This window comes from Anastrepha ludens, chromosome 6 (genome assembly GCF_028408465.1).
Source record: "Anastrepha ludens isolate Willacy chromosome 6, idAnaLude1.1, whole genome shotgun sequence".
NCBI classification, from domain to species: Eukaryota; Metazoa; Arthropoda; class Insecta; order Diptera; family Tephritidae; genus Anastrepha; species Anastrepha ludens.
In genome coordinates this window covers 109,344,685-109,357,402 of record NC_071502.1, presented here as the reverse complement: position 1 = coordinate 109,357,402, position 12,718 = coordinate 109,344,685, and the positions used below count along the sequence as shown (strand labels likewise).

The window sequence follows — 12,718 nt, the reverse complement described above, 5'->3', positions numbered from 1 at the left end:
TTTTTTATTTATTTCTATTGTTATCATTTCTAAAAATAGTTTGGACGTATGCAACCCCTTAAAAGAAAAATTTCCTACCCACTTCTATGGCTCAAAATTCGGGTTGATTTTTGATAATTTTTTTCCTTGACGGTGTTCCGCATTTTCTGCATATAACGAACACTCGCCATTTTTTTAACTGGCCAAAATACAATATTGGGTATATATTAATTTGTTCAAAAATGTATTTGTGTACCCGTGTGCGGTAAAGAAAAAAATGCACTGGCGAAGTTTTGCGTTTCCATTATCTATACTTTGCACGCAGCTGACGCTTTCTCATGCGCTGCACTCGACGAATAACTACATTTGTATGTGTTGGTATTTATATTGTCTGCTGTATTCGTGTGTGTGTGTATTCTTACTTGTTGGCAGAGTGTACATAGTAGGCATTCAAGTGTCATTCTGTTTTTAAGGACTGCAAATGGAAAACTACAAAAATGCTATTTGTACGTATACCTACACAGGGTGAGTCAAATGCAGATATTTGTTTTGAGTGATGAATTCAATTTGAGAATGAGAACTTTTGCAGACTAAAAATCCTTATTGACAGCCACTACTATGCCTCTGTGGACGAAATGAGTAACCCTAAATTTTATTTTCGATGAGAAAGAAATTTTCATCGAATGTCAGTTGCTGATTCATCAAGAATATCACGAATAGTGTTCACAAATTCGTGGAATTTGTATACATCGATAAAAATGTAGCTGTTGTGGTCACTACTGTACCCGCAGTCTAACAATAGGGCTCAGCCTTATTGATTCAGCATTTGATGAAAATCTTGCGCAAAGTTCTCGAATAATACATAAAAATAGTCCAAGTGGCTCAGAAATTGCGGGCAAGTAAACCTTAATTTCATTTTAGCCTGCATTTTGTATTTTAGAGCCGCTCAAAATGAACGTTAAATTTCGTCTGAAAAATAAAATTTTCTGTCCGTTGTAATTTCTCAACAATAGCTCAACGTCTATGCTATCAAACCGAATTGTCGCACGTGGAGATTGCAAAACCTGCAAGTGACTATTTAAAGGCCAATGTATCTGCAAAGAGTGACAGGTTTGATTTTCGTCGTCTTTGTCGAAATACCTTTTTGGGGAGTGGTGAAAAAATTATGATACGAGTTCAAAAACGTTGAAAGAGGAAGAGGAATGTGGCGTTACTTAGCAGAACTTTGCTCCCCTCATAACTACAAACACTCGGTTACAGTAAAGTCGATTGAATACCTTAGTTTTGGAGCTGCATAAATAAGTCAATTAGGAAAAAATTTTAATTATGAAGGAATTTACTTATGCACCATATTTATATTTGTCACTCACACACAAAAAGAAAAACCCAACAGATGCTTACGGAAGTACAATAGTATATTTTGTTACTATGTACTTTTGGTCAAGAAATACAGTGATTTTCAAGTGCTGTAGTCTATTTTATTTATTTTGCAAAGTTTGTTTAGTCTATTCAGTCAAAATACAGAGTTAGTGAAGACGCTCAGCGCTCAGGTCGGCTATTAAAAAGGTGTTTTCATTGTTTATTTACATTGTCGTAGAAGTAAAAGGTTGTTGTGTGAAAGAAAGAAACCACAGAATTGGTTTAGACATCATTTATCGCCTTTTTGATTATCCCACTTGCCTTTCTTGCGACTGAAAGAGATTTAGTAGAAGCCCTAAACATATCATTGGGCAGTGTAAGCAATATTTTGATTGGTTTTGATTTTATTGGGTTTCAGAAAGCTGTGTGCACAATGGATGCCGCATTCGCTAATAATGGAATAAAATACCATTCGAAGGCTACTTTTTCAGCTACATTTTGTCCATCGGTTCTATGATCCTAAACCAAAACAAGAGACTAAAGAGTGGTGTGAACCTGATACATCAGCTCCGAAACGCGTTCGTGTCCAGAAATCGGCCAAGAAGGTGTTGGCGTAAGTTTTTTGAGATGTAAAAAAAATTTTGTTTCGGGATTACTTGCAAACTGGTAACACAATAAATTTTGAATTCTATTGCGACATTTAGTTCAACTGAAAGAAAAAATTTCTGAGAAAAAATAGTCAGTCTGCAAAGGAAAAAAATTCAAAATTTTTTAATGCATCATCTCACAAGAGCATTTTGACGATGGCCATGAATTAAAGTTCGAATTGTTTAAGCATCCACTGTATTCACCAGACTTCGCCCTTAGTGACTCTCATCTGTTTCCTGACTAAAAAAATGTAATCTATGCGTGGACAACATTTTTCAACAAATGCTGAGGTCATAACAGCTGCGGAAGCATATTTTGCAGTCCTTCTAGATTCTCACTTCAGGGATGGATTTGATAAATTTGAATCTCATTGGAACAAGTCTGTTGATGTTCAGGGAGACAATACCGAATAATAAAGTGCATCTCAAACCATAAGTTTGAGTTTTTCTTATCGAACTGCAAAATTTATTGAACAGCCTAGTGTGTAATTCTGTCATAAATTTAATGGACTATACAATTGCATACCTAGGAAAATTAAAAAAAAATTCCCAAAATTCTTATTAAAAAGGTGACATTTTTTATGGAAATTTGCCAAATAGTTCTAAATTTTGTATAAAGTTTGAACCTTTTTCGTTATATTGCTTTTGTTGTGGTATGAAATAGATTTCTATATAAAAAAAAGTAAATAAATTGTCAAAACTTGTTAATAAAGTACCAATGTGGTGTACACTTTATTTTGTCGCTGCCGGTATGTATGTATGTATGTACATATGTTTGTGCTATGTATAAGTACTACAAGTATATGTTGTGAAGTTGCATGTATGCGTGCAAGTGTATAATTGTGTGTGTGGCAGTTTCAAAAGCGGCGTGTGCAGCACAAGAAGATATTTTATTTTATATATGGCAACTTTTTTAACAACTAATGCTGCTATAACAAATGACTACCTACAAAATTTTTACTCACAAAATGGTTGCATAAATGACGCTAAATCTTTTGTTATTACTTTTCCTCATACAACTACAGCTTTTCAATTACTGACTCTAAGAGACTCTAAAAAAATGCCTCTAATGAAATACGCATAAAATAAAATTGATTCTAAGTGATTAAAAATGCGCTCATGATTGCGAAAATATTTGCTTTATATTAAGAGAAATTATTATTAATAAAAAATATGTATAGTAATAAAAATAATAGTATATTTAGTAATTTATTAAATGCTTCTCAAAGAAGTTAAAATAAATAAATTATATATATTTCAGTTTCTGCGTTTTCGTATTTTTCAATTTCTTTTCTTATTTTTTTAGAAAAACTTACGGAATCGATTCCTTTATCCTTGCCCGGGCATATGAATGTGACGTACTCATGACAGCGCTTGTGCACAACATACGAGCAAACTGCAAAAATAGTAGAAGAAAGAGGGAGAAACGACATAAAAAGTTAGTGATACATGAAAAGTTGAAAACGCTGCAGTGCCTGCTGTCCTTCGTCAATATTAAACTGTGGACAAAAGTTTTGCCGCAGGCGTTTCTAAAGTAAAGTCAGTTTGCTGTGACATGTCCTAAACTGTTGCGGGCAACTACTACATACAAATGTACACTATATATACCTATATATCAGTCTAAGTAAGTTTGTGTGTAAATGCGTTTCGGATAGATCTCAATTCATAAGTCCATTATGGGCTATACTGTGCGTGTATTGCATTAGACTGTCACCGATAGTTGGGTAAAAGTTTAAGTGATGGCTGCATATGCCTCTGCAAGGAAACTATTTCAATTGTGTGACTTTTTTGTTTGTTCGTAATCGCTTGTGTCTGTCAGTCAAGTAGAACATTTTGCAATAAATGTTTTGAACTCACCTTGACATTGAAATCCTTGTTTGCCAAAGCCCCTGAGAGTTTAAGAGCGAACGAGAAAGAGAGAAAGGCACAGAGAGATAGAAAAGAAATTATTAGTGAATTTATATTTTTATTCACAATTTAAATATTGATTTTAATAACTATGACGTAAATATGCAGAAAAAAGATTTTTAATACAATTTTTTGAAAAATATTTGGAATATAGTTGCTGATGTGAGAAAATTGTTAATGTAAAGTTGGCAACGCAATCGTTGGTAATTTGTCGCAGTACGATAAAAATTGAAATAAAATACTTATACAATGAAGGCATTTTAATTTTATATAATATATTGTATAAAAATTGATAATATATGGTATGTAAAAAAGAAATCGATTATTTTCTCGGGAGATGGCTGTAGTGGTGCCATCTAAAAACATGGAAATGCTAAGGCTGCAGCTGCCACTCACCCAGATACTCACCCAGAGATGATATCACTAAGGAGATGGAATTCAAAAAGAAGTTCAGAATTGAATTGAAAAATAAGCTAAGCTGAAGTAGATCTGCATTTGAAAAGAAACTCAAGGACTGCACTCTGCACTGGTACGCAAACGGCTTGAAGACCCCAGAAGGTATAGGCGCTAGAAATTACGTCCCCAGAACCACACGGTCTGTGCCGATTGGCATTTTCTCAAGCATCTTCCAGTCGGCGATGTATGCCATTTGTCTATGTGCAGAGATAAACTTAGACAGAAATGTCCGAAATGAGCGAATTGCCATTCTGAGTGACAGTCAGTCAAGTGGTATTCATTCTCACTCGTACTTGAGTGTACCGAGAAACTTAATTTAGTAAGAATGCACAATTGCATCCGGCTTATTTGGGTTCGATGACACAGGGAACTGACATAACTGGGAACGTAATAACAGACGCAATGGCGAGAGTGGCTACGGCCTCGCCTTTAATAGAACCCGAGCCCTTCCTTGTTATGGAACAACACACCATCAAGGCGAAGCTCAGGAGTAAAGAGCTAGAGCTAAGAGAGGTTTGCTAACACCAAACTATGGGGCTACGCTAGGCGAAATCTTTACTGGGAGGGTACAACCAAAAGAGGGTTCTCTCTTTTAGGTTCATACTTCCAGTGTAGCTCGTGAGCTTTTTAAAGTGACTTTTTATACTTCGGATTCCATTTTTTCTACTTACATCTATTTCTAAAGCTCTGAAGTTTAGTTGGTCTGCAAAAAAAGCGAAACAGGACCCCAGGCTTTTCTCGCATACCTCATTATCCACATCGCTCGCCCTCAGATCCGGCAGGCATGGCGTTCTCCTTAAGGCCGTCGCCTCTTTTGAAAAACAAAAATTTTCGAGGCAAAACAAAGCAAGAATTGAGCTTTGAACCATATTTTTCGAGTTGGCAGTCACAGATATAGCCGGTTTTACTGAACCGACCATTTGGAAACATAATGTTTTAGTATTTTTTATAACCTATAACCTGTTTTTTAACCTTTTTTTAAAAAAGGGTCAAAAAACGGGGTTTCATCTTTGAACGTCCGCCATTTTGTCAAATTTTTTTTTTTAACATCGTAGTTCACAGGATAACGAGATTCATACCGAATAAGAATTTTGTTGTTTTTTTTGATTTCAGACACCGTTGAGTGCCAGAATCCGTGTCGCCAGCGACATACCATTTTTAAAAAGACAATTTTTTGAAGGCAGACAATTTTTTGAACGAACCTCGTATTGCCAAAAAATTTTTTTTTATTAATAATGTTTATTAATAGATCAAGAAATAAGGAGTAAGAAATACTCAAAACAAAAATAAAAAATATATTTGCGTTTCCATTTTACGCGCTTTTAAAGAAACACCCAAAAACAGCATTTCAAATGAGCGAGGACCTTAAATGATATTAAGGTGGGCAACAGGTAGATGCAACTTATCATATATTGCATCAAAACCGTAGCGAACGTTGAGTCTAATACTCGAACCGTCTTCCGACGAAATATGTACTTGACGGTGCTAGGCTTTCGATGCTGCTTTCTCGTAAAAAAAGAAAAGCCTAGGGCGCTCTGAAAATGTATTTCTAAAACCATTCCTATGTACTCCGTGCTCATATCTGTACTCGACTTGCGTGACATATTACATGATTTACAATTTAGAGCTCAAGTAGTGCAAATAAAGCTAAAATATTAAGCGGACTATAAGAAAAGCGGGAGTCATTGAGCCTTCCCGACTCAGGTTGGAGTAGTCTGGACTCTGACATTAGCTAACCACCTATTCTCAAGAAAATCAGTATTATATTTGAAAAGTTTCGCAAGATCTGAAAGACCGATCTCGCCAATTAATACTCTAATACTCAATGCAGAATGACCGTTGATAATTTGCAGAGTCACAAGCAAAGCAAACTCAGGCCACCAACGCTTGTCGTACCTTAAAATTATCAACTGCATAAAATATTGAATTAATTTTACTGCCGATATTAGAGAGAATTGCGTAAGTAAAATTACATTTCTCAACCACAAAGAACTACATCCCCACTTATTAGAAAATTCACAAAGCAAACAACGATAAGTGCCCCTCTGAAAGCCAAATAATAAGCACAATAATGACAGGATCAAGAAGGTGGCAAGGACGCAGCCAAGCAAGACTAAATGTGACCATTTATCTGACTCGCCTCATAATAAGCGAGCTACTAGGTGCTAGATGGCTAATAAATATAAATATTTTCAACTGAATGACCGAAAACTTTGTAGCCGTCACAGCGATGTTAAGCCAGCCATGCAGCAAAAGCAAACTCAAGGTCATAAGGCGAAATGATGGTTACCTAAAAGAATATTAAGCAAGAAAATTGCAAAGTGAAATATGCCAGAAAACTTGTTTCATGGCAACACTTTAAAGCCAAATAATAGTTGCGTAAAGCTACACTTTAACGGTCATTGGCACTAAAAATTTAGTGCGTTAATTAACTTTGTGACTAGCCCAGCATATAAATGCGTTTTGCGGCAACAAAGTTTGTTCGCCTAATGCTTGTGCTTGATGTTCAATGGGGCGATGCATAAAAAAGAGACAAATTGTCAGTGGAGACAAATTGTTGGTAGTTAGTTTGTTCGTCTTCGTGGTGGTGAGGTTGTGAACTTGGAGTAGGCGGGTCAAGTTCACGCAGCCAAATTGGCGCCAAATCGGCAATGACCTTGATTCATGAACTCGCTGACGCGGAGTTGACTGCTAAAAATGTGCATAAAGTTTATTGGAACGCAAAATAAATATGTTTTTACTATGCAAATTTTTCGCATGTGCGTGAGTCAAGCGTTAGCGTTGAACGATGAAATGTTAGCTGCTACTGAAATGGTAATTTATTTAATAATATTTCATAAAACTTTGTGCTACTTTGAATTTAGTTGGTATCATCCAATGCTGGAAATCGAGGTGGTATTGAAGAGGGTAGTGGTAAATTGATATGATGAGTGGTTATAATAGAAATATTACATATAATTCCTTAAGATTAATGTGCGCGTACATTCTGTTAAGATATTTTATTACGGATTGGCTGTTTGTGCACTGCGACCTGAAGAGATCTATTGTGCAGATGAACAGATTTTATGAGACAATCTTGTTCAAAGTAAAATGACTTCCCAAGACTTCTAACGCAACTCATTTCGCTTATACTTATACTTATACTTATACTTATACTTATACTTATACTTATACTTATACTTATACTTATACTTATACTTATACTTATACTTATACTTATACTTATACTTATACTTATACTTATACTTATACTTATACTTATACTTATACTTATACTTATACTTATACTTATACTTATACTTATACTTATACTTATACTTATACTTATACTTATACTTATACTTATACTTATACTTATACTTATACTTATACTTATACTTATACTTATACTTATACTTATACTTATACTTATACTTATACTTATACTTATACTTATACTTATACTTATACTTATACTTATACTTATACTTATACTTATACTTATACTTATACTTATACTTATACTTATACTTATACTTATACTTATACTTATACTTATACTTATACTTATACTTATACTTATACTTATACTTATACTTATACTTATACTTATACTTATACTTATACTTATACTTATACTTATACTTATACTTATACTTATACTTATACTTATACTTATACTTATACTTATACTTATACTTATACTTATACTTATACTTATACTTATACTTATACTTATACTTATACTTATACTTATACTTATACTTATACTTATACTTATACTTATACTTATACTTATACTTATACTTATACTTATACTTATACTTATACTTATACTTATACTTATACTTATACTTATACTTATACTTATACTTATACTTATACTTATACTTATGCTTATACTTATACTTATACTTATACTTATACTTTCGGACAGAGAGCCGCTACACAAATATTTAAAATTGAAATATGTAGAAATTTTTCACCTTTGTCCTCTTAGTGTGTCATGTTTAGAGTATCAGCGCATGTCTTAACCTTCCTACGTTCTTCAAATTAACTGACGCGGACGGACTTCGGGTCAAATTTGACCCAATACTATATTTTCAAGGTTTATACTTGGTTTTTGATTATTTTTACTGTTGGTTTTTTTCCATTAAATGAGTATCTTAAATAAAAATGAAAATCCAAACATATTTATTCCATTATCATATTTTTTTATTAATATGTTTATGAAAATTTTTATTTTATTTTTATGTGAATAATACAAACTTTAACAAAAGATATTCATGAATAACGAAAACTTTAAATAAAAAGTGTATTTAATAATGAAGGAAAAAAGAAATAAATTATTTCAGACAGTTTGTACACAAAGTAATAGTTTTAGAATGTTGTTTACATATATAATTATTACAAATGTCGCAAACTAATCCTGTTTTGTTATCAGTTTTTGGGCATAGTTGACATCGACTTCTTTTAGTTATTTTTTTTTCCGACGTGTTTCCAAATTGACCTGATGATGATGGTTGTGCATCCAGTTGAGAATCCTTTCGTATTTTTTTGGCAATTTCAAGGGAAAAATGTGCTCGTGGTGAAGTTTGTCGCTTTTTTATATAGGGTGTTACGAGCTGCATACCAAGGCTTTCCAAGTAAAAACGGCGCTTTGTAAGACAGACCCCTTTCCAGGTATGGTTGGCGGATTTGAATAAAACGAAAGCGTTATAAGCTGAAATGTCGATTATGTTACTAAACACTACTTGAGGCCACCGTTTTGTCATTCGTTTGCAAGTGTAACCGCTTACAGCTTTGTCTAATGTGTCTACACCACCTTTACATTTATTGTAGTCCAGTATTATTTCTGGATTTTTATCCCGACGATTACTAATTTTTGAATCATGGTGTAGAGTGCTAAGTAGAATCACAGCTCTATTCTTCTTAGGTATGTACGAAACGAGAGTTGTTTGTTCGGTAAAAGCGAAGATTGATGAATTTAGTGGTCTTCTTTTTATGTTCACTAAGTCTGGTGGTAGTTCGGGCTTGTTTTTGCGTATTGTTCCTAATATCGTAATACGTTTCTTCAATAATTTTTGTGCCAATTGATAAGACGTGAAAAAATTGTCGGTTGTGAGGTTTTGTCCTTTTAGCCCTTCAATCAAATCAAGAACAACACGCATGCCTTGATTTTTTTCGGGGGTTCTTCCGATTGCCTTGCCAGGTTGGATGTTCTAAACATAGCTCGTTGTTGAATCACAAAGTACCCAAAATTTTATTCCATGCTTTGCAGGCTTTGCTGGCATGTACTTGCGGAATGGACATCTTCCTCTGAAAGCTTCTAATTGTTCATCGATGGTCACGTGTTCCGTTGGATTGCAAAGCTTAGGTAATATCTCAACCCTTTAATTCCACAAATCACGTATAGGAGCAAATTTATCCTACGATCTTCGTTCACTTCGAGTTTCTCTGTTGTCGAACCTAATCACTCTCGATATTTTTTTGAAAGTCTTCAAAGGCATTGTTGTAGCGAATATTGGTCTTCCGGTTTCAGGGTTCCAAAGACTTTCACAGTTTTCGTTATTTGATCGAAAAACGTCAGCTAATATTAGCAATCCAATAAATGCAAATAGTTTGATGTTTTCAATATCCAGCCATTCTTCACCGTATATTCGTTTTCCCTCAATGTTTGTGTAGGTCAATATCGTACGTATCAAAGGAGGTGGAAAAATAGTTCAAAGCTAGAAATTTCTTTTTCGGTAATTCGTGAGCACGAGTAACGCGTTAGTCCAGGAACCAAGCTGATAATATTTTCTCTTGAAGCTCTTCCGGCACTTGTTACAAGAGGGGTTTTTGAAAAGTTTATTTGACCATTTTTTAGCGACATCATTTCAGAAGGCACAAGAGAATTTTCGTCATCACTAAAATCACTGTCGGAAGAATCTGCAACCTCAACATGATCGTCGAATTCAGAACATGATTCCTCATCATCCGAAAACGCGGCCAAACAGAATTCACTTTCACTATCACTCATCGTTACGAAATACATAGTAGAATAACCAAACAAAGCACGTGCTTTTAAATTTATGTTTACTGTGAACTCAATAAAAGCAGATTAAATAATACAATGCAACCGCTGAGCCGAAAATTTGCTATTAGCAAATAAATTTAATTCAAATAACGTCTGATTTATACGTTGGGTCAAATTTGACCCGAGGGCCGTAGATGTAAAAAAATTTCTACGCGACAGAGCCTAAATTTTTTTTTTTTAATTTTACGCTAATTATATAAAATATAATAAATTAGAAAAAGTCACGAAACATCAAGTCCTGAAAAAATTTGGTTCTTGAAAAAACTTAATTTTTTTCCTGAAATGGGTCAAAAATGACCCGAAGACCGTAGGAAGGTTAAGCAAAAAGCAGAAAAATCGATCTTTGAATTTTATACAGTTCTACCCGTAAGTGGCTCGCTTCATGTCTCAACCATTTCGATAAAATGTTTATTTAGCTCAACAATACAATTTAATTTTAATTCAATTTTGTACTTTTTTAATTTATTTTGTAATTTTTTTAGCTTATTTTTTGTGAATTTTATTTTTAATTTGCTTTATTTTACTTAATTTTTTAATTAGTTTCTTATTTCATTTTATTTCATTTTTTGCATATTTTTTTATTTCCCTAATATTTTATTTTCTTATATTTTTATTTTCTTATTATTTTATTTTATTTCTGTTTTTATTTTCTTTTCTACTTTTTTAATTTTTTTCTCCTTAACTCATTTCTGTGCGCTTTAGTAGTGTAGTGGCCTATGCCTGTGTATTAAGTTTTTTTCATCTCTTCCAAGTGTGGCACTTAAAATTTTATCATTTGGCTTTTTATCACCACCAACAAAAGCGAGCGACACCTGCATTGTGTGCGCCCTCATTTCATTTCCGCTCTTTCTCCATTAAATGCTGTCTGCCACGTGTACCTGAGTTACTTACGGATGCAGCAACAATGTCAGGCCCAAGAACATTCACGCTCATTCATACGTGTAGAAGTACAAGTGCTCACATTTTCTCTCTTTAATTGCACACTACAGTGTTTATGTTTATGATGTGTACACTCACATGCACATTGTTTTATTTTCTCATACGTGTTGAGCTCACAGAAACACCTTTCTGGTTTTACAAAAATTGTGTATTTTTGTTGTTTTCCTGGCCGATGGCTCAGTTCTTAAATGAGCGCACCACTATAGGTAATCATGTAGGGCGTACACCGTGAAATAACGAGTTATATGTAGAAACTTATGTAATGTATACCATCGCTGAAGTAGCTGGGTATGCTTGTGCAGGATAAACTGGTAGTATTTTCAGAGTTTTATCCGCACTGTGAATATCAAATATCAAAAAGGTTTTCGTAACAGCCTAAACGTTTCTCAAAAAAACAAACCCCCAGTTGAAGTCTAAATACGCTGATGTAGCTTAGCTAATGATTTTGAAAAATGATAATTGTCTTCTTTAAATATTTGTGCTCTGAAATGTGATGTAATATTTTTTGTTGAGGCACTTTTTATTGTTAAAAACAAATAAAAAGAAAATATAAAGATTTGAAGAAACTTAAGAAATGGTTAGTTGCCGTATTTCAGAGCACTCATCGGCGATACTTGACCGGAAAAAAACACAGGGTGAGATACTTTCTGAAAAGAGAAATGGTGTATACTGGTATTGGAGTGCTAGTAGAGCAATATTTAATAGATGGGCAAGTAAAAATGCTGCATAAACCTTTTTTAAGGTGCTACAGAAACTAAACTGTAAAAAAAATTAAATTATTTCACATCTCGGCTTCAAAGAATATAATTTTTAGCTAATTCAAACTCGGTGGCTGGATTTGTCAGCACCACTGGATGATTCAAGGAAAATTCTCAGAAAAATATTCGGCCCTATACGCTTCGAAGACGGTACATCCCTTGTACGGCATAACCACGAGCTCAGTGATTTAAACGCGGGACGAGATGTAACGCGGCTTATAAAGTCGCAAAGATTACGGTGGTATGGAAACGTTCTAAGAATGAGCAGCAAAAGAGCGACCAAAAAAGTCCTGAAGGAGCAAGAAAGAGAGGCCGGCCAAGGCGACGATGGTTGCAAGACGTACGTAAGATGAGAATCTCACAACATAAAATGAAAGCGGACAGTCGAGAAAAATGGATACTTATTGTAGAAGAAGTCCGCCGCGGACTGTAATGCCAATATGGTGATGATGGTTGATTCACGGGGGAATAGTTAGTCAAACTATGGCAATGTGGCTGCACCTCTGGCTAATAAGTAATATTGACTTCAGCCACATTTCCCTAACCTAGCCTAACTCTTCTAAAAATGAAATGTTCAATATTTTTTTGTTTGCGCTCATATAGAAAAAAGACAT

The 12,718-nt window shown here is 34.1% G+C and overlaps 1 protein-coding gene across 1 annotated transcript in view; it reads right to left on the bottom strand.

The window, feature by feature from the left end:
• Positions 1 to 12,718, bottom strand: part of LOC128867229 (protein kinase C, brain isozyme-like) — an 85,865-nt gene that overhangs the window by 60,327 nt on the left and 12,820 nt on the right. The window contains exons 2-3 of the mRNA XM_054108331.1: positions 3,843 to 3,874; positions 3,302 to 3,381 (exon numbers count right to left, since the gene is read on the bottom strand). Of these exons, the coding sequence (XP_053964306.1) occupies positions 3,302 to 3,381; positions 3,843 to 3,874 (112 nt within the window). The remainder of the gene's footprint in view (positions 1 to 3,301; positions 3,382 to 3,842; positions 3,875 to 12,718) is intronic.